This window comes from Chiloscyllium plagiosum, chromosome 43, assembly GCF_004010195.1.
Source record: "Chiloscyllium plagiosum isolate BGI_BamShark_2017 chromosome 43, ASM401019v2, whole genome shotgun sequence".
Taxonomy (NCBI): Eukaryota; Metazoa; Chordata; class Chondrichthyes; order Orectolobiformes; family Hemiscylliidae; genus Chiloscyllium; species Chiloscyllium plagiosum.
In genome coordinates this window covers 2,894,678-2,920,496 of record NC_057752.1, presented here as the reverse complement: position 1 = coordinate 2,920,496, position 25,819 = coordinate 2,894,678, and the positions used below count along the sequence as shown (strand labels likewise).

General features: G+C 43.4%; 1 protein-coding gene across 1 annotated transcript in view; it reads left to right on the top strand.

Moving 5' to 3' along the window:
* The first annotated feature begins 1,374 nt into the window (after nt 1–1,374).
* Nucleotides 1,375–25,819, top strand: part of smarcd1 (SWI/SNF related, matrix associated, actin dependent regulator of chromatin, subfamily d, member 1) — a 51,191-nt gene continuing 26,746 nt past the window's right edge. The window contains exons 1-4 of the mRNA XM_043681799.1: nt 1,375–1,574; nt 18,599–18,792; nt 24,019–24,061; nt 24,744–24,866. Coding sequence (XP_043537734.1) covers nt 1,410–1,574; nt 18,599–18,792; nt 24,019–24,061; nt 24,744–24,866 — 525 coding nt within the window. The 5' untranslated portion in view covers nt 1,375–1,409. The remainder of the gene's footprint in view (nt 1,575–18,598; nt 18,793–24,018; nt 24,062–24,743; nt 24,867–25,819) is intronic.

Genomic DNA, 25,819 nt, shown 5'->3' with positions numbered 1-25,819 from the left:
TTCGCTTACGTCACTCATTTCCTTAAGACTTATCCCACAACTTCTGTTTATCCTGTCTTGTCCGTGACAAACTCTTATCTCTGACTCCCATAAGGGTGCTTGACGTCAGTCTATTGTAGATTATTGATTAGGCATATCTTTTCTTCTATCAGCATCTATTTCCATCCAGAGGCCACTTTGACCTCTTTGATTAGGGTTAGTTCCTATGTCTCCGAGTAGGGGGGAACAGATGCTTTCCTGTTTGCCCATATATCCACCATTGTTCTGTATTCACGTCTCATGCTAACATATCCTTTCTTTTTGCTGAATATGTATTTTCTCATTCCTGTTCTGTATCAGAATTTATACTTGCAGAAATAACATTAATTCATTTATATCCCACACCTGCACATATTTCCACTTCTGATGACAATTTCATTCTCTTTGGAAAGCCTTCATTGAACCTGCCTCCACCACAACCTCAAACAGAGCGTTCCAGACCCTAACCACTTGCTGTGTGAAAAGCATTTTCATTCATATCACTCTTGCCGCTTTTGACAATTATTTCCTCCCACAGTCCAAAGATGCACAGGTTTGGGTGAATTGTTCAGAGATCTGTAGGTTAGCTGGGGAATGCATGTTTACAAGGATGGTCTGGATCTGCGCAGGATGTTTTCAGGGTGTTGGTGTGGACTTGATAGGCCTGCTTCCACACTACAGGGATTCTACGATTATTAAAAGTAGATGCAGTGTACTCATTTGGTACCTCAGTCATGCATAGATCCCACATTCTGTCCCTAATTGATTTATCCCTTCTCTTCATGCAATTTTGTTATTTATATAAACTTTTGCATTCCCTTCTAAGTTGACTGCCAGACTCTTAGTATACTTTCGATTTGCCTCCCTTTCTCACTTACCCTTCGTACTTTCTATGCAACAATTAACAAAATTTCTCAATGGTCAGGCAATACTACAGCTGTATATAACTCGCTGGGAAAGGCTTGGTTAGCCCATGGTCTACACAAAAATGCGAGACAAAATCAATCATGTGGATTTGAATCTTCCACCAGTTCTTGGGGCCTTCCTCACCTTTCAGACTTCAGCCATAGGATGGCGCTGCTTCTGGAGTTGAAGCTCCAGCCTGAGGGTGACGTTGCTTCTGATCTTCAGTCTCCAGCCGTAGGGTGGCGCTGCTTGTGGATTTCAGTCTCCAGCCGAAACGTGGCGCAACTTCTGGAGTTCAGTCTCCAGCCAGAGGGTGGCGCTACTTCTCGAGTTCAGTCTCCAGCATGATGGTGACGCTGCCACTGGAACTCAGTCTCCAGCCGGAGGGTGGCGCTGTTTCGGGCGATCAATTAACGCATGCGGGCTGGGCCGCGTACCGGAAGTAGTGTTGTCGCTTTCCGGTGCGAAAGAGTTCCTTCTCGAAAATGGCGGCGCGAGGATTCCAGACAATGAGCCCGGGCGCGGCGGCTGCTATGGCAGCGGGTCCGGGGCCTGGCCAGGGGCAAGGGCCGGGGCAGGCCCCGGGCAGGATAGCAGGAGCTCAGCAACAGAACATGTTTCGCTCGGCCATGCCAGGCCAGGGATACCCGGTAAGTAAGGGGCCGGGATATGGAACTGTGTGCAGTGCAGGGGATGAGGGGGGAAGGCGAGGCCCTTGTTCTGGCCAAATGAGGCCTCATCCCTTAAATCCAACTGGCCACGGCCAGCAAACTTCCTCTCTCGCCTCCTGAATTACATGGTTGGTCTTTCGACACCTGAGGAGAAAGTGAGGTCTGCAGATGCTGGAGTTCAGAGTTGAAAAATGTGGCGCTGGAAAAGCGCAGCAGGTCAGGCAGCATTCGTGGAGCAGGAGAATCGACGTTTCGGGCATGAGCCATTCATCAGGACACATTTCTGATGAAGGGCTTATGCCCGAAACGTCGGTTCTCCTGCTCCACGAATGCTGCCTGACCTGCTGTGCTTTTCCAGCGCCACACTTCGATTTTCGACATCTGACCTGACCCTAGCTTCTTGAAGGGCTTATGCCCGAAACGTCGATTCTCCTGCTCCACGAATGCTGCCTGACCTGCTGTGCTTTTCCAGTGCCACACTTCGATTTTCGACATCTGACCTGACCCTAGCTTCTTTTGTTTCCTTCAGTTGGATAATCGACTCCATCCCCTAAGGCTGCTTCACATTCTTACCTTGCTCTTTAGGCCAGAAAATAACGCCTGGTTTATAATGCCTTGTGATTATTTTCCGACAGTTATGTAAGTTGGAAAGATTGTATTGTTGAGTCATGTTCAGATTTGACATATAATTTGGAAACTAGTTGTGGTTAAATCTCCACAGGATGCTGATGTAAGAAGCCTGAATTTAAAAAGAGAAAAATACTTGATGCTCTCAGGGGGCCCATGATTTTGACAGAATCAGAGAGATTTTGTTTAAAAGTGGCTGATGCAGCTGACCTATTGAGCAGTTTAAAACATTTCCTGTCCTGTGTTGAAATACAGATGGTTGATGAATGCAATTGGCTGAGAGGATTAGGTGTAAATTGGGCAGACTTGATTCTGTTTCTCATGGGCTGATACTGAGAATGCTAAATCACCACGAATTGGCCAGCAAACATTAAAAGGAAAGGAAACTTGTAATTATTTCACCAAATATCTGAAAGTGCTTTTGATGAGTACTCTCCATAATAGCAGAGGAAATGTGGTAATCAATTTGTGCACAGGAATTTTGCACAAACAGCGTTGTGATAAACCGTTTTAGTGATGTTGATTAGGGAATAAAGATTGCTTCAGACTGTGGGGAGATTGCTACTGTTCTTATAATCACAGAAGAGCCATTTGACTGTGCTGGCCCTTTGAAGGAGCAGTTCGCTTCATGCCACTTCACTGCCTTCTCTACCTCATCCTGCAAATACCTCTCTTTCAGATAATGGTCTAATTCCTTTTTGAAAGCTTCAGTTGATCCTGCCTTCACCACACTTCCAGACATTGCAGTCCAGATTCTAACCACCAGCTGTGTCAAAAAGTAACTTTCCATGTGTCCCCATTGCTTTTGTCAGTTGACTTAAATCGATGTCCTCAACTAACTTGATCCTTCAACTAATGAGAATGGTTTCTTTCTCTGTACTCTGTCCAGACCCTTCATTGCTTTGAACACTTTGATCAGATATTCTCTCAAGCATTCCCAAGGTGAATAGTCCCAGTTCTAATCTGGCACTAGATCAACTTGATACACCACCTTCCCAAAATCTAGGCCCAGCCAAATCTTTCTCATTGGACTCAACGAACTAAAGTAGAAAAATTCTCCTGAACGCTGTCTTTGAGCTCTTGTGTGTTTCTGTCTGTTACACTACTATTATTTTAGTCTTTATTCAGATTATTAAAGTCCTCCCATTATAACTCCTCTGTAATTCTTGCGCTCTGTTATTTCCTTGCAAATTTGTTCCTGTACATTTTTCCCACTGGTTTGTGGCCGATAGACTACACCGAGCAATATAATTAGACCTTTTTTTGTCCCTTAGATCTAAAACAAGACTCTGTCATTGACACCTCTGGGAAATACACTCTCTTCAGCACTGCAATATCCTCCTTCATCTGTATTGCTACCCTTCCTTGTTTCCTTTTTCTATCTTTTCTGAACACCTTTTATTAAAGCATTCCTAGCATCAAGTCCTTCTACAAGTTTAGTCTTTATTACATCATATTTCTATATGTCAGTTTGCACTTGATGCTCACTGGTCTGTACATTTCCAAATGTCTACAATAATCCTAATTTAGACTTGATTCCTTCCCACTTACTCTGACCCCACCTAATTCATTACTATTTGCTATTCTAGTGCTATCTGTTTCTACCTCGTGCTCTCTGCACCTCTGCCAGGTTAGTTTAAATTCTCATTAATGGCATGAGCAACTCCCCCTGCAAGAAAGTTGGTCGCGGCCCTTTAGGAGCAACCTATCTGGACTGTCCAGCTTCTATGTGTTTTATTTGCCGAGGGGATTTGCTGGCTGGGCTGGCATTTATTGTCTGTCCCGAGTTGTCCTTGAGACCGGTGGTGAGCTGCTGCCTTGAACCACTGCAGTCCACGTGTGTAGGGAGACCCATGATGCTGTTCGGGAGGGAATTCCAGGATTTTGACCTAGCGACCCTTAAGGAATGAGAATGTTTCCCTATCAAAATGGTGAGTGGCTTGGAGAGAACTTGCAGTGGGTGGTGTTCCCATTTATCTGCTGCCGTTATCCTTCCAGATGGTAGTGGTCATGGGTTTGGAAGGTGCTGTCTAAACAGCCTTGGTGAATGTCAGCAGTGTATTCTTCCCCTCACGCTCCTGGTTCTAGGCTCCACAACCAAGGAAACATCTTGCCTGCATCTTTCCTCTCTATCCCTTACGAATTTTGCAGGTTTCTCACTCTTTGAAATTCAGAGAAATGTCCTGGGAACAAGTCTGGTGAACCTGCACTGCACTCCCTCTGTTACAATAATACGTTTCCTGGGATAAGGGCGATCAAAACTGCTCACAGTTCTCCAGGTGTGGTCTAACGAAACTCCTGTATGATTGAAGCAAGACTTCACTACTCTTTCAATAAAGGCCATCATTCCATTAGTTTGCTTCACTTGCATGCTTGCTTTCAATGCCTTGTTGACAAGGACTTCAAGTCCATTGCACATCTACACTTAAGAAATGCTGTCCACATCTGTTTTTCTTACCAAAGTGGATTATTTCTCACTTTTCCACATTCTGTTCCATCTACCATGTTCTTGTTCAATCTCTAGTCTGTCCAAACCTTGCTAAAAATAGTTTGCATCTCCTTTACAACACACATTCCTGCTCTGCTTTATATTATCTGCAAGCTTGGAAATATTACATTTGGTTGCTTAGTCCATACTTTTTATGTTTGATATTATTTTTCTAATCAACCCTTTTGGCGATGTTATTACACAGTTCTGGAGCAGGTGGGACTTGAACCTGGGCTTCCCCAGCCCAAGTATAGGGACAGTACCAATGCGCCACGAAAAGACCCTATAATCCCCTCTTCCAAATCATTGATATATATTGTGAACATCTGGGACTAAGTACAAGTCCTTGCAGTACTCCATTAGTCACAGTCTGTCAGTGTGAGAATGACCTCTGTGTTCCTACTCTGTTTTCGGTCTGTTGGCTAATCATTAATCCATGCCAGTTCATTACCTCCTATATCATATGCTCTAATTATGATAAACTCCCCCCACAGGAAGTTGGTTATCAAAAGGCTTCTGAAAATCCAAGTGTACTATATCTATTGATTTCCACTTTTTCAATTTTGTTCTTAACATTGTCAAAAAAACCTCCACATTTGTCAATCACAATTTTCCATTTGCAAATCCCTGCTGACTATACCCTTTTGTTATTATTTTCCAATTTAAATGATCACTTATACGTTTAGAATATGAAACCTGGAGTTTAGGGCCTAGATACCAGAAGGGCATGGCCACTGCTGCTGTAATGGCCAATAAAAAAGGGATGTGCAAAAGGCCAGAATCGGAGAAGTGGGAGATCTACTTGAGTTGAGATTACTCAACTAGGGAAGGGAAAGGCCATGGAGGGATTTGAAAACAAGGGTGAGCGTTTTAAAATGGCTGAAATGGGAGGTTAGTGTAGGACAGTGAGCACAGGGGTGCTATGTGAATGGAGCTTTGCACGAACTTCGGATGATCTCAACGTTGTGGAGGGTGGAAAATGGACAGCTGCTTGGGTGTCGAGGGTCGAGAGGTAACAAAGGCATGACTAAGGCATGTGGTAGCAGCCAAACTGGGGCAGGTGCTTGGCTGGGTGATGTACTGAGGTTGAAGTAGGCAAGATGGAGTTCAACCCTGTCAAGTGTGAGGTTGTCCATTTTGGAAGGACAAATAAGAATGCGGAATGCAGGGTTAACGGTAAGGTGGAGGAGCAGAGGGATCTTGGGGTCTATGTTCATAGATCTTTGAAAGTTGCCACTCAGGTGGATAGAGCTTGTAAGAAGGCCTATGGTGTATTAGCGTTCATTAGCAGAGGGATTGAATTCAAGAGTCGTGAGGTGATGTTACAGCTGTACAGGACCTTGGTAAGGCCACATTTGGAGTACTGTGTGCAGTTCTGGTCGCCTCATTTTAGGAAAGATGTGGAAGCTTTGGAGAGGGTGCAGAGGAGATTTACCAGGATGTTGCCTGGAATGGAGAATAGGTCGTACGAGAATAGGTTGAGAGTGCTAGGCCTTTTCTCATTGGAAAGGCGAAGGATGAGGGGTGACTTGATAGAGGTTTATAAGATGATCAGGGGAATAGATAGACAGTCAGAGACTTTCTCCCTGGGTACAACAGAGTGTTACAAGGGGACAAATTTAAGGTGAAGGGTGGAAGGTATAGGGGGGGATGTCAGGGGTAGGTTCTTTACCCAGAGAGTGGTGGGGGCATGGAATGCGCTGCCTGTGGGAGTGGCAGAGTCAGAATCATTGGTGACCTTTAAGCGGCAATTGGATAGGTGCTTAAGCTAGGACAAATGTTCGGCACAACATCGTGGGCCGAAGGGCCTGTTCTGTGCTGTATTGTTGTATGTAGTCTATCTATATATAAGGTTGTGAATGAATTTGCTTCAGCTTTGGTCAGTGATGAGTTAAAATGTCCCACTGTTGGAGGAAAGCATGTTTACTGACCGTACGTTTGTCAGCTTTGTGGGAAGCCCTGCTGTGTTCCTCTGTGGGCTGGGTGCAGTGGAGAATCAAAAACCAGATCAGTTGATTTTCTTCTGTGTTCACGCGTGCTGGGCTACGTTGGTTTAGCTGGATGAATGTTTGAGCAGCAACTGGATTGAGTTCTGAGAGAAACGTGTTCAGTTGAATGATTGACTTCACTGAGGGCAAAAGTTCCAGTCTGTCTGAGGTCAGTGGAAGGCAATGATCAAGGTTGAACGATGTCCCAGTGATTTCCTGAACTTTAGTTAAAATTTGGGCATCAGAGTTTTGCAAGTATTATCTCCATGTGTCTTTCTTCGGGAAAATTCAGATGAGTTCACACGTTCTTTGCAAAAGACATAAGTATGAAATTTATCACTCGTCTGAACTCTTTGTGAGTTACTTATAACTTTTGTACATCTTAGCTGTTTCATTTTTTTCAAAGAACTGCTTTCTATGAAGTCTGTCTCACTTTCCATCTGTCAGCCTTGTTAACTGGGTTGAGCAGTTGCAAAAATTGACTGTTTAAGGAATCAAAGAAGAAAAGGCCTGCATTACTGTACTGTCCTTCACAATGTCCCAAAAGTGCTGGACAGCCAGTGGAGTGCTCTTTGAAGCCTGGTCACGGCTATGATGTAGGAAACTTGACAGTCACCTTGCACTCAGAGAAACCCTATGGGCAGCAATGTGCTACTAAGCAGATCATCTGTTTCAATGTCATTGATTCACATCAGACTGGTTTGCCTTATCATCCGGACCACTTGAGGGGCCGAATAGCTTGCTACTCCTATTTCTTATTTTTTGTTGTTGTATGAGGAATCTGTATTGTTCAGTGCATTGAGGAGATGCCCCTCCATGTCCAAAATATTACTATGGGATATTTTCTGTGCAAGAGTAGACCAAGCATTGGTTTAACATCTCATTGGAAAGGCAGCAGGTCAAACACCCCCTTGGTACTGTAGTGGAGTGTCAGCCTAGATTTCTGGCTGGGAATTCTGGACTGGGATTTCAATGGCTGTGAACAGCAGGTCCACTGACCCAGTTGAAGTGAAAATAGGGCTGACTGTTGTCCAGTGACCCCCTTCTGGAAAGCTGATGTGGAGTAATATCTACTGAAAACAGGATTGTCTCTGGCTGTGATTCTCCCTTGGAGGTATTGCCTGCTGGCAGTCACTGGGCTCAGATGCAGGCAGTAGCAGATGTCTGGTGCACATCGGGAAGAATAGTGCCTTCCAAAAGATTAGAACTAGGAAGCATAGAGTGCATTTGTTGGTGCCCAAAGCCAGTTCAACTTTCATTACTTTGTTCAGTTGGGAATTCTGATGGGACAATACAACATGAAAGATTGGGATTATAGTACAATTGCGTGACCTTCCATTATGCAGCCCTTATCTCGAGCAGCTTTTCATTCCTTTGTCAGTTTTCCCACAATGGTTAACACCATGTTGAATTCTGTTTTAATGTTGAAGTTTTATTTGTGCAGTCCTGTGGACTGTGGATTTTAATTTCTTAATTGTGCTGGTCTGCTCATGTCAGAAGCATATCAAAATTGTGACAGTCGACTTCAGCCACTTTGTTTGTGATTAATATGTCAAGCATTCCATTATATATTGCTGTCTGAGTGCACAATCAGCCATTGTCATTTACTTGGGATTAATTTTTAAAATTGTGAAGCTTGCTCATTCATATCACTGACATGAAAGTGACACTGCAGACAGGAAAGCATTTGTTCATATTGATTTTTTTTAAAATGCATTTGCTCATGTGCTTGATTATAGTTTGCTGAAATAGCAGTTTTAGGAATCACTTCAGACACTGGCTGAACCAGGTTCATCTCAAATATATTCTCCTTTTGATAAAGATTATGCTAGGATTCTGCTTCCTGATGATGCCAGTGACTGGTATCTATCTGGGAGCAGAAATCTACTCCCACCAACTTTTTTCTGCATCATTTTCAAGCTTTCATTTTCTTCAGTCAATGGCCAAATGTGTTTCTTTGAAACAGTTTTGAATTCTGGCCATCCGTATAAAGGTAATGGCTTCAGTGCAGATCTGAGAGAGTATTGAATCATCAATTACTCTTGTCTTTTTCAAGAGATTTCAAGCTTAAAACCCCTGTCTTATTGATCAAGTGGTTTTGGAACAGTTCTCTGGCACTATTCAAGTAAGTTCACGGAGTCAGAAGATTCTGGGTTCAAGCCTTACTCTGGCACTTGCACAAAAATCAAGGCTGATGCTTCAGTGCAGTATTGAATGGGTGTTAATCTGCCACCCCTGCCTTCCCCCTCAGGTGGATGCAGAAGAATTCTTGCATTGTTTTGAAGGACAGTTACATTCTCCCTAATGCTTTGGCCAATATTTATCCCTCATTATCATTGCAAAAACAGATTATCTGTTTGTTCTCACATTAGTATTTGTCGGAGCTTATTGTGCATAAATCGACTGTTGCATTTCAGTGCAACAGTGACTTGGCTTCAAAACTATACCATTGGCTATAAACCACTTTGGAATATCTGTTGACCATGGAGGTTGCTATTCCAATGCAATTCTGTGTTCTATCTGAGCTCTGACCAAAATTCTTCACTACACCATTGCCACCAGTATCCTTGTCTGTCATTACTGGTTGTGTTATACTGGTTGTATAATAATGCCTGCACTTGAAAAGTAATTTGGAGACATTTGGAGATGTCCAGATCACCTTTCACTGTACGAGATTGTCTGGAGCATGCAGTGCTCATCTCGGCTGCTTGCTTACTGTCCCTTTGCAAACTCTGCTATGCTGGACCACACCAAATGTCTTCCCACTGTTTTGCTTTTATTTTTCCCCCTCCCCCTCTATCCTCCTGACAAAAGGTGCTGTTGTCTCTACCTCAGCAGTGCACTGCAGTGAGGCTCGCTCTTTGTGAGAATTTTAAATCGATGGCTCCTCATCGCTGACCCCTCAACCAGAGGAAATGACCTTTGTTACCCAGTCAGGCCCTTGGTGAGTTCAAAGCCTCTAAACTTTGTCATGGCCTTCTCTGCTGCAGTGTGGCCCCTTGCGTCTCTGACATCTCTGCCTAGCGATAGTTTTTATCAAGGATTCAAGGTCGTGCTAATAATCACAGTTGATTAATTGCATTTTCAAATGTTAAGATGTTAGCTTCTTCACCATTTTCACATTCGGTGATCGGATGGTTTCCATCTGGAGACCAGATCCTTTGGAAGCTGAGATCTCTACCTTTTCTGGCTGCCTGCCTCGAGAAAATGGGTGAGCATCTGGATTAACAATTGCCTCAATCGTGGTCATCGTACTCAGAATGACACAGACCTCTCGCTGTACCATTCATCTATTCAATTAAAAAGAAATAGGCATCTCAGACCAGAGGTTCAATGTGCTAAAACAAATCAAATGCACACAAATCAAGCCCAGTTAGAAAAGAAATAACATAAAAGTAATAAGCTTGTTGAGATAAGAGATACGCAGGCACTAAAGTTGCAACGGCCTTGCCCATCAGTCTGCAAGGCAATCAGATTTAAAACAAGCCTTTGGAAAAGAATCCAGTGGCAAGAGGAGACACTGAATGTTAGCAGACCCAGCCTTCTCATGCCGGTTAGCAACAATGTTGGCTTGGGCCATATCATTCAGATGGGGAGGCCTGCTTGGCTTATATGAGCCAGAAATTTGCAGAAAGCTCTTCAGAAATCAGGACAGTGATTTCAGGGGACTTCATGTTGTTAACATCAGGGCGTGTTGAGCATAATTCTATCAAAGGACAGAATGATAAATGTTACAGTTTCATGTTATTTAGAAGGAAACCTGAGAAATCATTGTAAAGGATGACAGTGACAGTTTTAGTGGAAGTTAAAAGTCACACAACGCCAGGTTATAGTCCAGCAGGTTTATTTGGAAGCATTAGCTTTCGGAGCGCTGTTCCTTCATCAAATGGGCACAACCACTTGATGAAGGTGCAGTGCTCCGAAGCTGGTACTTCCAAATAAACCTGCTGGACTATAATCTGGTGTTGTGTGATTTTTAACTTTGTCCACCCCAGTCCAACACCGGCTCCTCCACATTACAGTTTTGGAGAAGTGTAAGCTAACCTGAGACAGTCAAAATTAATCTGTAAAACACTGATTTTATTTTGAGTTGAACAGGATAAATCATAAAATACAGATGCAGAAGTCTGTAGGGTGGCTAATGTGGTAAAGAATAGTCTCGTAAGTATAGACCAGTGAGCCTGACGTCTGTGGTGGGTAGGTTGTTGGAGAAGATTCTGAGAGACAGGATTTAGATGCATTTGGAAAGACAAAGACTGATCACGGGTGGTCAATGTGGCTTTGTGCGTGGGAAGTCACGTCTCATTAACTTGATTGAGTTTTTGAAGAGGTGACCAAGAAGATTGTTGAAGGCACAGTGTAGACACTGTCTATATGTACTTCAACAAAACATCTGACAGAGTTCTGCATGGTAGGCTGGTTAGCGAGGTTAGATCACATGGAATCTGGAGGGAGCTAGCCAATTGGATGCAAAATTGGCTGTAAGTTAGAAGACAGAGGGTGATGGTGGAGAGTTGTTTTTCAGACTGGAGGCTTGTGACCAGCAGTGTGTCGCAAGGATATGTGTTGGATCCACTGCTTTTGCCCATTTATATAAATGATTTGGGTGTGAATATAGGTGGTATGGTTAGTAAGTTTGCAGATGACACCAAAATTGGTGCTTTAGTGGACAGTGAAGAAGGGTTATCTGAGTACAACAGGACCTTGATCAGATGGGCCGGTAGGCTGAGGAGTGGCAGATGGAGTTTAATTTAAATAAATGTGAGGTGTTGTGTTTTGATAAAGCAAACTAGGGCAGGACTTCTACAGTTAATGGCCGAGCCCTGGGGAGTGTTGCTAAATGAAGAGACCTAGGGGTGTAGGTGCAAAGTGAAGTAGCAGGTAGACAGGGTGGTGAAGGTTAGATAGATTAGATTAGATTCCCTACAGTGTGGAAACAGGCCCTTCAGCCCAAACAGTCCACATCGACCCTCCGAAGAGTAACCCACCCAGACCCATCTCTCTCATGCACCTGGCACTATGGGCAATTTACCATGGCCAATTCACCTGACCTGCACATCTTTGGACTGTGCGGAGCACCCAGAGGAAACCCACACAGACAGTCACCTGAGGCTGGAATCGAACCTGGGACCCTGGTGCTGTGAGGCAGCAGTGCTAACCACTGAGCCACCATGTGAAGAAGGCACATGGTATACTTGTCTTTATTGGTCAGTGCACTGAGTATAGGAGTTGGTAGGTCATGTTGCAGCTGCACTGGACATTGGTAAGTGCACTTTTAGAATACTACATTCAATTCTGGTCTCCCTGCTATAGGAAGGATGTTGTTAAACTTAGGGTTCGGAAATGATTTACAAGGATGTTGCCAGGTTTGGAGAGTTTGAGCTATAGGGTGAATAGGCTGGGGCTTCTTTTTTCCTGGAGTATTGGAGACTGAAGGGTGACCTTACAGAGGTTTATAAAATCATGAGGGGCATGGATAGGGTAAATATCCAAAGTCCTTTTTGCCAGGGTAGCGGAGTCCAAAACCAGAGGGCATAGATTTAAGGTGACGGGAAAGATTTAAAAGGGACCTGAGGGGCAACATTTTCACAGAGGGTGGTGTGTGTATGTAACGAACTGCCAGAGGAAGTGATGGAGTCTGGTGCAATTACAGGATTTAAAAGGCATCTGGGTGGGGACATGAATAGGAAGGGTTTAAGAGGGACATGGGCCAATGCTGGCAAATGGGACTAGATCAGTTTAGAATATTTGGTCAGCATGGATGAGTTGCACCAAAAGGTCTGTTTCTTTGCTGTCTAACTCTAAGTAGGCCATTCAGCCCATTGGGTCTGCTCCACCATTCAATGAGATCATGGCTGATCTGACATCCTCAACCCCACTTTGTTGCCTTTACCCCATAATCCTTGATTCCTTTATTGATTAAAAATCAGTCTGTCTCAGTCTTGAATATACTTAATGACCGAGACTCTGCAGTAAATAATTCATTGATTCACTATGCTCTGAGGGAAGACATTCCTTCTTATCTCTGTCTTAATTGTGCAGCACCATCTTCTGAGATTATGCCCTGTGTTCCTCGACTGTCCCACCAGGGAAAGCAACCATTCCACATCTACATTGTCAACTCCCTTAAGAATCTCGTATGTTTCATTAAGTATATTCCAATGAGTACAGGCCCAACAGACTAAACCTCTCCTCGTAAGACAGTCCCTCCATATTTGGTATCAGTTCAGTCAACCTTCTCTGGACTGGCTCCAGTACTAGTATATCTTCTCTTCAACAAAGGACCCAAAACTATTTGTAATGTTCTTAAGTGTGGTCCAACTAGTGTCTTGTATAGTTTCAGCATAACTTCCCTATTTTTATACTCCATTCCCATTGAAATTAAAACTAGGAAATGCAGATTGCGGTAAACTTGGACATGTAAAGTGTGTTTGGCTCTGTACTTAAGACACGAGGTTAAAGGCAAGGATAGATCGGCAGGACAAGTATATTAATGTTTTTCAGATTGCCAACCTGTGTTAATCATGTGCCCCAGAAATTTGTAGTGTGTCATTCTATGAGGAAGAATGCTGGAGGACTAAGTTAAACAGAGTGGATAGGGAAGTGGCAAATGAATTTTGCAGTTGACGATTAGGTCATTGTACAGTGTTGGGCAAAGAATTCAGAGCAAAAATATGCCCGAGCTGGTGAAATTCTCAGGGCACTGAAGGATTAAAGAGGTCAGGAGATGGGGTTACAAAGAAGCAGGCTTGCAGATATCACTGGACTAGCAATCCAGAGACCCAGGCTAATGCTCTGGGGTCAGGGGTTCGAATACCTCTCCAGCAAATGGTGAAGTGTGCCTCAATAACATTTAGAATTGAAAGCTAGCTTAATGGGGACCATGCAACCATTGTTGATTTTGCTTAAAACTCCATTTGGTTCTCTAAGGTCCTTCAGAGAAGGAAATCTCCCATCCTTATCTGGTCTGGCCTACATGTGACTCCAGATGATAACAATATGATTGATTTCTTAACTGCCATCTGCAATGGTCTAGGAAACCCCTCAGGTCAAGTGACAATTACTGATGGGCAATGAATGCTGGCCCAGCCAGCGATACCCATTTCCCACGAAACAATGATATTTTTAAATATTGCAGGGTTATACATTAACAATGTGGGCTGGGGGTGTGTGGTGGAAAGTAGTTAAATAAGATTTGAGTTGATTGCTCTGGCATAGACGTGGCATATCGAAGAGCATCTTGGTCTGAGGCTGATGCTGCAAGATGAAAAAGGCTTTGATTCTGGAAGAAAAAATGATGACTGCAGCTGCTGGGAGTCTGAAACCAAGCTGAGAAGTCGAAATCAGTAGATCACACAGCATGAGATGGGGATGGACAGGAGCCAGTGAATGTTTTCGAAACTTTCCTCGGCTGGCATAGCGCTACAGTTTGTCAGTGATAGTGCTTTGGACTGCCCCAATGGGTGTAAAAGGCACTATGTGAATGCAAGTTCTTTTTATTTCAACTTGATTCAGAATTAGTGACCTGAGCTAATTTGTAGACAGTCATCCTGAACACACCTTTTGAAGAAAGAAACTGATTTCAATTAACTGGTGCCTCTGATTTCAACATGCTACACATTAAAATGAGTTGTCTACTTTCTTTTCCTGTAACTTAAAAGTTCTGATGTTTCAACACAGTATTTTCCACGTATATCAGTGCATTGCACATAGCGTTTCGCACGGCTTCTGGTTTCACTCCTTTACCTGAGTGACCATGTCTGTGCTGAAGTAGCTCTAGACATTGCCTCTGGCCATTGGATTATATTTGGTGACTGGGAGTAGTCTGTAATTTGCAAAGCATATTTTGGAGGCCTTTACATCTACAGCAACAAAATCCGCTGCCATCTCAGGGGCAAAAAAGTGCCTGGTTATCCTTTTGTTGATGGTGTTTACTGGTAGAATCTCAGTGGGGGCTATTGCAGATGGGTTGAGGTGATACTGTAAGGTGAAATGTTTGCGGCTCTGGGCTTGGACCCAGAGTGTCATTTGAGTGCACTTTTAGTTTCCAGCTTAGAATGAGATGGGAAGATGGAAAGTTTGAGCTGAGTGGCGAGAATGTTCCTTCTGGAGAGCGAATTTAGAATTTAGTGGTCACTGTTCCGAACTAAGGGATGCCCCGTTTAAAACATATATTAAAAATCTTTTTCTAAGAGTCATGAATCTTTGGAACTCTCTTCCTCAAAAAATTTTAGGAGCAGAGTCCTTGAATGTTTTGTAAGATCAAGATAGATTCGTCCTTGATAAGGGGGTGAAAGGTTTTTGGGGTGAATGTAGAGTAATCAGATTAGCCGGCATCTTCATGACAGAGCAGACCCAAGAAATAAGCCAGTGTTCTTGGTCTTCATTGGTACTTGTCTTCATTCTACTTCAGTGCAAGGTGCAATTTGTTTAAATTTGAGGCCTGGGGGTCCTATTGTTGAGTTTAGTGCTCCTATTGACAAGATCAAATCCAGGCACTAGAATGCTCTTGCCTGTGCAATGCTGAGAAACAATCGGTCTTTGTTCTTCACGTTTGGGTTGTAACAGTAGATCATACTGTGTTAATTAGAAGTAAATGTGTTGTAGGTTGTACTGTTAAATTCTGAATGAAGCAACTAATTTAATACGCTTGGATCAAACATTTTTAATAATGTCAAATAGAGAATGGTGTCCCTTTAGCTGTGACTTGCTTGACTCGGTGCCAATGTAAATGGAGCAAAAGGAGCTAATTTGACGCCCTTTATTTCCGATGATACTGCTGTGTCGCTGCACACTTTCTGCTTTGTGGGATGATTGTTGATGTCTTAGCCTCCTTCTCGCCCTCCGTAAAACACTTCTATCAAGCAACCTTTTGACTCATCCCTGCTCACCATTCCTTTAGAAACAAAGAACTTGCATTAATACAGCGGCTTTCGTGAGCTCAAGATGTATCTAGTGCTGGTTTACTGATTACAGCCAAGGGAGGAACAGTAGCCGGGACATGGGGGCGAATTTCCAGCACTCTGAATAGTGCCATTTGGTCTATTTTTCTGACCTAAGAAGGAAGATGGGGCTTTAGTTCAGCATTCCTTCCCAAGGAAGGCACTTTCAACGGTATAGTCTCTCCCTGGGATTGCACAGAAGCATCAGCCTAGATTCGGTGCTCCAGTCTCTGGAATTGGAGCTTGAATCCATAATCTTCTGTCTTAGAGGCAAGAGTACTGAGCCATGGCTGACACCAAGCAAACTTCGTTATCTATGAAAATGACCCAAAAGAGCAAAGCTTGACACGTTTGGCATGGTTTGAGAAGCATCTCAAATGTTTTTCTTAGTTCAAGGCACTATGTGAATGTAAACTGTTCTGAGTGTTGTTTATCAGCTATTTCTCGAACGCATACCTTTTTTTGCTGATCTGTCTGCTGATGAGACAGTTTTGAAATGTATTACTCTTTATTTGAAATTCTCTCTCCGGTTAAATGGTATTTAATTGCACCGACTGAGTGGCTATTGTGGCAATTTTCAAGGCTTTTCCCGAACACCCTTTTGCTGCTGACAACTGTTTTGCTGTGTGCAGGCAGGGTCTTTTATTTCCTCTTTTGAGTCTTGATGTTAATTAGCTGAGACCTGCAAGAGCAGTAGTATGGAGCTGAAAGGCATGCACAAGTGACGTGACAACTGCTGGTACAAGGTCTTTCATTGATTCATTTCTTTGTGGTGTTTAGAATGCACATTGTAGGGCCTTGGACTGAACAATATGACGGCGTCTCCTGAAATGTCACTTGCTCCGATAGTTTGCTTTTTGATTTGCTGGATTTCTTATAAAGTTGAGGCGACTGCTTCTTCCCCACAATAAAATGTCGGATGCCCGAGAGCGACAGCACCAGCTTGCTAAACGAGGGTGCAGTAAAGTGGAGCGTGGCTCACGGACAAAGGGTGTTTGAAAGGGAAGCGTGGCATGCAGTCAGCAACCAGGAGTAAACTCTTTGAATTTCTTGCTCACGGTTTGGTAAGGGTTTGTTTTTTTTAAAAAACTAACGAGGCTTTTTAATTCCAACTGCGGTGGCAGGTTATTATCAATTGTAATGCAGAATTTTGGGTGTAGAAGGTTATCCCATCAACTGACTCCGGCCCTAAAGGAGGAAAGGGCTGTGTTGTTTCCCAGGTTGATGCATTGACTGCAGAATCAATTGCAGTCTTCTGTGCAGCAGACTGAACAATTGGATTAATAAGATACATGCCTGTACTGGCATAGTGGCTTAAATTGTCCAGCAATTATTTTTTTCTTTCCCCCGTGCGACTCATTTCCAGTGGCCGTTTTTGTTAAGGTCCCCCACCCCCAACCTCCCAATTTGCCCTCTTTCACCGCTCCCCCGCTGCCCTACAAACGGGATTTTCCTATTGTAGCTGTCTGCTGTGGAGAGAATGAAGCAGAATTGCTGACCTGTCTCTTTTGTGTCCTTGTAACGGAATACAATTCAGATGAAACTTGTCAGTAAATTTGCAGATTTTTAAATGTAACTGTATGAAAGCACCCTCCCTCCCCCCCCTCCCCTCCCAACCATCACCCCCACCCCCGTTGTACTGCACCTTGGCATGGAATATTGACTATATTGTGGTCTCTGGCCAACATATTCACCCCACTCCCGTCTGCCATCTTTTCTAAAAATAGGTCTTTAACCTGTCAACTGAAGTACAAGTTTGATCGGGCATCTTATTCTCTGTAATTTGTCATTCCCCTTTATAGCAATCACCAGGTCTATTGAATCTTTCCCATTGATCATTTCTTGCGGGACTTCCCAAGCCCAGCATGGACTTGAGCTCTGAGGCAGCGATAGCAATTTCACAGCTTTGACTGATTTTTGGCAGCTGCGATCTCCCCTTAAACCTTTGGGGTTTTTTTTGTCTATCGGTGGGTGTAACCTAAAGGGCTGCTCTCTGTGACCCGATTGCTGCTGTTGCTGCCAAAAATTGAGGCTTTTTTTTGTAGAAACCCTGCCTTCTCCACGCCTCCCCAAAACCCAACTCCTGCTCTCCCTCTTTGGACTTGAGCTCTGAGGCAGCGATAGCAATTTCACAGCTTTGACTGATTTTTGGCAGCTGCGATCTCCCCTTAAACCTTTGGGGTTTTTTTTGTCTATCGGTGGGCGTAACCTAAAGGGCTGCTCTCTGTGATCCGATTGCTGCTGTTGCTGCCAAAAATTGAGGCTTTTTTTTTTGTAGAAACCCTGCCTTCTCCACGCCTCCCCGAAACCCAACTCCTGCTCTCCCTCTTCCTTCCCTAGCCACTCCTCCACAGTGGAGAATTGAAGCCCCATCTCACTGAAGAACTGAAGGTCCCCACCCCCGAGGACCTCTAAAGCTTTGGTTCAGCAGCACTCGACCTGTCTACCCCCCCCTCCCCACAAGATTTTTCTCTGGGGCCGCACGCAGTTTAGATTAGATTAGATTAGATTAGATTACTTACAGTGTGGAAACAGGCCCTTCGGCCCAACAAGTCCACACCGACCCGCCAAAGCGCAACCCACCCATACCCCTACATTTACCCCTTTAACCAAACACTATGGGCAATTTAGCATGGCCAATTCACCTGACCCGCATATCTTTGGGGTCACACGAGGAAAACGTTTGGGTGCCTCTAGTTTAGCGCACAAGACTATGTTGCTAACAATTTTAGGTTTGATGCTAAAATGACAGATCTTGTGTCCTGGAAACTGACCTTGCTGCTGCCTTTCCATCGTGCCATGGATTTTTGTTTGTTGAGGGATGTGCTAGGCTGCACTGGATGAATGCTGAAGTTGTATTGCCTGTGTCATCTAAGGTGTTTGTTTGCTGAATCCAGCCCCTCGTGACAAGGTCGCAATCTTTCCGATGTCTTATTTTGTTTTCTTCTTTTTGACTAGCGCCCAGGGATGCCTCCAGGCAGCCGCATGCCACCTCAGGGTGCTTCTATGGGTCCGCCTGGTCCTTCGTATGGGGGGAGCCCAGCTGTGCGACCAGGAATGCCTCAGTCAATGATGGACCAGTCTCGCAAACGGCCAGCACCTCAGCAAATTCAACAAGTGCAGCAGCAAGCAGCCCAAAACCGCAATCACAAGTAGGTCGAAGAGCTTTTAAATGCACTTTCCCAGATTCGGTACAACAGATGTTGCCATGAGTGATGTGCTTTGAAAATGGTCACCTTCTGTCAGACGCACCAGTATTGTTCTTGTGGTCCCTGGAATAAAACTTTGGTTCATTTTCACCCCTGTGGAGTGCTCACTCATTCAGGTTGCAGTTCCATGTGCATCAGCAGCCTCCCAAAAACCTCACCCGACTGCGCTTTTAAAATTTCTTTTGTGATGTGCATGTCGCTGCCAGCATCAGGATTTGATGCCGAAACCAAATTGCCCCTGAACTGTGTGGGTGGCTACACCATTGCCAGAGGGTAGTTAAAAGTCACACATAGGCCAGAGCAAGTGAGGATGCCACATTTTCCTTCTGTTAGCGAACCAGATGAGCTTTTCCAACAATTGATCGAGAATAACTTTAGATGTGTTAATTGATTTTAAATTCCACCAACTGCGATGGTGTGATTTTAGCCCATGTCATTAGAGCATTAACCTGGGCCTCTGGATTACTAGTTCAGCAACATTTCCACTCTGCCATAAGAAGTAGGAACAGGAGTAAGCCGTTCGGCCCCTCAAGCCTGCTCCATCATTCAATAAGATCATGGCTGATAAGACATTCCTGACATTAATTTTCCTGCCCTTTCCCCATTACCCTTGATTCTCTGAATATTCAAAAATCTTTCTCAGCCTTAAATATTCTCAATGACTCTGTCCCACAGTGCAAGGAGTTCCAAAGACACTCAACTCTGAGAGAAGAAATTCCTCCTGATCTCAGTCTTAAATTGGCGCCCCTTTATTCTGAGACTGTGCTCCTCTGGTCGGAGACTCTCCCATGAAGGGAGATATCCTCTCAGCACTGACCCTGTCAAAGCCCTTCAGAGTCCTACATGTTTCAATGAGATTACCTCTCATTCTTCTAAATTCCAATAGATAGAGCTCCTGCCTGCTTAACCTTTGTTTATAAGACAATCTTACACAGGGAATCATCCTAGTGAACCGTCTCGGGCATGCCTCCAATGAAATGATATCTCCCCTTAAATAAGGGGACCAAAACGGTTTACAGTACTCCAGACATGGACTGACCACCTTGTACAGTTACTGTAAGACTTCCCTACTTTAATCCTTCAATGCCCATGAAATAAGGGCCAACATTCCATTGGCCCTTCCTGATTACCTGCTGTCCCACTGTGTGCTAGTTTTCTGTGTTTTGTGCTCAAGTCCTCCCAAGTCCCTCTGTGTCGTAGCCTTCTGCAGTTTGTTGCTATTTAAATCATATTCTGTTCGTTCTTCCAAAATGAACAATTTCACGTTTCTCCACGTTATACTCCACTTGTCAACGTTTTGCCACTTACTTAACCTATCAATATCTCTCTGTGAACTGTTTGTACCCCTCTCACAACCTGCCTTCTAGGTATTTTTGTGTCATCTGCAAATTTAGTGACAGTACATTCACTTGCTTTCTCCAGTTCATTAATACTTGTTGTGAACAGTTGTAGTTCCAGCACTGGTTCCTCTGGAACCCCACTAGTTACAGATTGTCATCCTGTAAAAGAATTCCTTATTCCCACTCACTGTTCCTGCCCATGAGCCAATTCTCTCAATCCACACCAATATGCTACCTCCAACACTGTGGGCTCTTAACTTATGATTTAACCTTTTGTGAGGTACTGTCATCCTGTTTTCCCCCCCCCTCAGTCAGAGCAAAACGCTCAGAGATGCAATGTAGTTTTACCTCCTTCATCTTTATTCTGGGCCCTGGAGGGCAAGAGAACCATCGCCCATGTGCACTGGGACATGAGTTCACGGTCTTCTCTCGAACAACAGTTTCTCAATGAACTATATCGTCATTTTACAGGGAGGAGCATCTGGATAAGGCAACATACATATTAACTGGGTGACCGTTACAATCAACGAGTTTCAATAACCCTTTCCTGTTATACAATGAATGTTCTTAACCTTGTTAACTGGATTCATACAATGGATACGTTCTCCTTGTTAGCTGACTTTGCATACTGAATGCTTCCAATATGGTTAACTGGCTCTACATAATGAATGTTTTTCCACCTTGTTAATCCATTACCCTTGCCTCCAGCACCCCATTGTTAATTGTAAATTCTTATCTGATCTGCGTCATGCTCAGCTGAACCTCTTGTTTCACAAAAACTCTGAACTTAACTGTTTCCCTGCCTGCTTATACCCTATACACATTCTCAGTACTTTGTAGAATGCCTTCAGGAAGTCCAATTACAACACATTTCCTGGTTCCCTCTCTCCAGTCTGGCTGAGACTTCCTCGATAAACCTGAATAAAGTAGCAGACACAACTTCCCTTTCATGACGTCATGCTGACTCTGATTAAATTATGATTTTCCAAATGTTTTATAACTTCCTTAATAATTGATTCTAACACTTTTCCAGCAATAGATGTTAGGCTAATTGGCCGATAGTTACCCACTTTTTGCCTGCCGCCTCTTTCGTGCAGAGCTGTCACATTAGCAGTTTTCCAATCCTCTGGTACTTCTCCAAAATCCAACAAATTTTGGAAAATTACAGCCAAATGCATCCACTGCCTCTGTAGCTACCAGTTTTAGGATCCTAGGATGCAGGGCTAGAGAGCATATCTGCCTTTAGCCCCATTAGTTTATCTAATTCTACTATTATGGTGATGGTACTTAATTCTTCCCCTGTATTCTTTAGTATTGATGGAATGTCTGAAATATCTTCTACTGTAAAGACTGATACACAATATCTGTTTAACTCTGCCGTTTCCTTTCCCCAAAACAGTCTCCCCAGCTTCATTTCCTAAGGGGCTGATGTTCATTTTAACTACTCTCTTTGTTTTTATGAATTTAAAGAAGCTCTTATTGACAGTTTTTCTATTCCTCATTTATTTTCTGTCTTTATTATCTTTTCAGTCCTGAATTAGATTAGATTAGATTTGGTTTCTGAATTTATCCCAGTCTTCAGGGCTATCACTGACTTTTGCCTTTTTATGTGTTTTTTCTTTAAACATAATACTCTCCTTGACTTCCTTGGTTTACCCCTCTCTTAGAATCTTTCCTCCTTACTGGGATGTATTTTTGCTGAGAGTTATGACTGCCTTCCTTAAACGTCTACCACTGCTTGCTTGCTTTCATTCCTGCTAATCAATCGGCCTAGTTCACTTTAGCTGACTCTGTCCTCATTTCGTTGTCATTCCATTTATTTAAGTTAAACATACTTGTTTCTGACCCAAATTTCTCACTCTGGAACTGAATATTAAGTACCATCATGTTATGATCATGGCTTCCCAGGGGATCCTTAACTTGGGGGTAATTTATTAAACTTACCTCCTTACCCAATACCAGAAGTTGCGTCTGCTACTTTATTCAGGTTTTTCGAGGAAGTCTCAGCCAGACTGGAGAGGGGGAACCAGGAAATGTGTTGTAATTGGACTTACTGAAGGCATTCTACAAAGTACTGAGAATGTGTATAGGGTATAAGCAGGCAGGGAAACCGTTAAGTTCAGGGTTTTGTGAAGCAAGAGGTTCAGCTGAGTATGACTCAGATCAGATAAGAATTTACAGTTAACAATGGGGTGCTGGAGGCAAGGGTAATGGGTTAACAAGGTGGAAAAACATTCATTATGTAGAGCCAGTTAACCTTATTGGAAGCATTTAGTATGCAAGGTCAGCTAACAAGGAGAACGTATCCATTATATGAGCCCAGTTAACAAGGTTAAGAACATTCATTGTATAGCAGGAAAGAGCTTGGGGGTCTCTGCTATTGATACTCGTTGATTGTAATGGTCACCCAGTTAATATGTATGTTGCCTTATCTGGATGCTCCTCCCTGTAAAATGACTATATAATTTATTGAGAAACTGTTGTTCAAGAGAAGACAGTGAACTCGTGTCCCAGTGCACATGAGGGACACGTGTTCATTTCTTATTAAGTGTTGTCCTGTCACCAGCTCCACTAAGTTCAGGAAGCATTGGCTTGCTATTCTGCTGTGAAAGAACCAAACTAAGCATACGGCAGTTCAGCCTGTAATCGCCATTCATATCTGTGCACCGGGTCAGAGCTCAGCAGAAGAGGCTAGCTGATTTCTTTTTTACATCACCTTTCTCTCAAGTGCAACATACTATAGCACCCATAATTGCTGAAAATTTTGATCCTACTCAGCTGTCTTAGTAACGAACATAATACTTTTGCAGAGGCACAATGACCTGTTTCAAATAATAAAATCATCATCTTTCACACTTTTGCAGTGCTGCACACCTGATGTCACGTATTCAGCTGCTTCAGTTATTTGATCATACTTGTCTTTACCATCCATTAGCATGGAAAAACTGACATTAGAAACTACCCAAATGGCTTAGTGAATAAATGCATCATTTGTTGTGCAAACAGCAGACAATTTTTGGCTTTTTTTAAAATCAGGTGTCTTAGTTTTGATGTAATTTAATCATTTCGGTGATTGGCCGCACTGAACACAGACATGCAAGTGGTGGGGGGCTGTAGTTCAGAAGATTGACCACTGCCATGCACTGACTCAGTTGATTTTAGCTGGGGCAGTAGTTCGGGAGCTAGCGGCCCCATTATACTCCTGGGATCATTTCTCTGGTCATGATCCAATGACTTACTGAAACACACAGATATGTTAGGATTCAACTTTGTTATACGATCTACTCCCCATGAGCTCAAGTAACCTGCTGACGGTCATTGCCTTGATTCCCACATAAAATATAGCTACTTGAGAGAGGAGGTGGGTGGCTGCCTACAACTTTGAGCTTTTCTCCAGTAGTGGTTGGTCGAGAGTCTTGTTGATTTTGGGGGCTGGGGCACCTTAGGTTAAGGGGCTGAAGGAATGACTGCCAGTCAATAAGGGAAGGAAGGATGCAGCAGATGGGGAGCCAGTTGGAAAGGAAAATGCTTTTATAAACATTAAAAGTCCGTTGAGATTCAAGTCCTTCAATAATGGGGATGATTGTGTGGTCTCATTTCGACCTGATACTTGATCAGTTTTGTGATGAATTTGCGTGGCTTTCTGGGACCACAGCTCGTGTTTCTGTACTTTAGCTTTTGAATGTTTAAGTGTCTGTTTATGACAGTTCCTTTTACTACAAATGGCTAGTTTATCCTGCCTGTGTAACTAAACTGCCTTCTTTTCAGAGTGTCTGATTTTGGAAAGTACGTTGCCAGGGTAACAAGTTTATTCTTTCTTTTTGAATAGTGCAAAGAAGAAGAAGATGGCTGATAAAATTCTACCTCAGAGGGTAAAGTGCATCCTTAATTTTTTTGTAGTTAAAGATTTTCCTACACCCTGCTTTTTAGCCAAGGCAGGTAATCCAAATATTTTGAACTTTTCTTTTCAGAAAAATGATTTTTTTGGGGGGGGATATCGTAACTGAAGGCAAGCTAGGTGAACCGTTTGCAAATCTTTGTCTAATTACCATGTATGAAGTGACCCCTCAGGCCTAGGGCAACACAACCTTTTGGTTCAGGATTGATGTGCCCAGGCACCTGCACCCACTGGAATCTGGGTTCAAATCCGAATCAGAGCATTCCGGTTCCGCTTGCAACAGATGCTGAGGAGAACGGAATGGAATCGGCCACTCTGATGCAGGCAATCCTTTGATCATTCCAACTATTTAACTGGAGGAAATTGTGATTCATGAAAAACTGGATGTTGGGCAAGCAGTTTGTACTCAGAGCAACAATGGGCAGTGGGTGGGTAGAGCTGTGTATCAGCAGGGTCCTTTTCCTCACTGCAGGAGATTCTGTGACTACACCCGAGCAGATAAGAGTGATACTAGGCAAGAGGTGCGTGTGGTCGACCATGTCAAAAGCTGCAGGCATGTGAAAGGCATCGTCAACAAGGATGTTTGTGCCTTTAAAAGCAGCAGTTTTGGTGATCATCATGATGAGTATTGTGGTACGATATGCATTTCGTTATAGATTCGGGAACTTGTGCCAGAGTCTCAAGCCTACATGGATTTGCTGGCGTTTGAGAGGAAGTTGGACCAGACTATAATGAGGAAGCGCCTGGACATCCAGGAAGCACTGAAAAGACCAATAAAGGTAAAACATGTTGGACTACTTCTGTTTTTTGTTACCTATCTGTACTTTGCCCCACTAAAACCTGACCTTTCAGAAATCAGGCTATCACCTCCAAACAAATGTCGAGAGCTGGTGCTAAACCGTTTGTGAATGGAATGAGAGTTCTTGAAACTCTTCAGAGTGAGGGTGGTAGGACAGGTCACTAATGTTGTCAAGAAGACATGTCGGATACTGAGGCCAAGAGAATGAGCACGGGGTTGTGGTCGATCGCCAGCTGAGAATTATGCACAGACCTGGTTGATGCATTACATGAAGGATGAATTGCACTAGAGAGGGTACAGAGGAGGTTTAGGAGGATGTTCCCAGAATCGGTGACATTTAGCAATGAGAAAATTTATTTCCTTGAAATAAAGTGAGGCTTTGTGGAAATTTAACTAAGATGTATCAAACTGAGGGGCCGAAATAGTATGTGCGCCAAGTGGCTGTTTTGCCTTTCGGTGTGGGGGGGGGGGGTGAGTGAGTGAGTAACATCGCGATATTAGATGTAAGGTAATTTGTATATGTTTTAGAAGGGGGTTGAGTAATATTTTAACCAGAGCTTGATAGGGGTCTTGGACTCGTGTTTAAAAGTGTGTGAGAGGTAGAAGCTCCCATCCTGTTAAAAACGACACATTTGAAGTGCTAAAGCTTCCACAGCTCCAGGCCAAGCAATGGAAGGTGGAATGAAACATGGATATGCTAGCTTTCTATAAAACATAGTGGTGCAGTGGCAATCCCACTGGGCTTGTGACCCAGTGGTCCAGACCAAAACCATGGGGAGCTGGGTTCAAATCCCACCGTGGTAGCTCGTGAGATTTGCATTAAAGTTTTTAAGATCTGGACTGAAAAGTTTGTATGATTTTTGGTGCCCATGAAGCTATTGGGAATTTTTGTTTAAAAACAAGCTCTTTGTTAATGTCCTTTAGGAAAAAAAA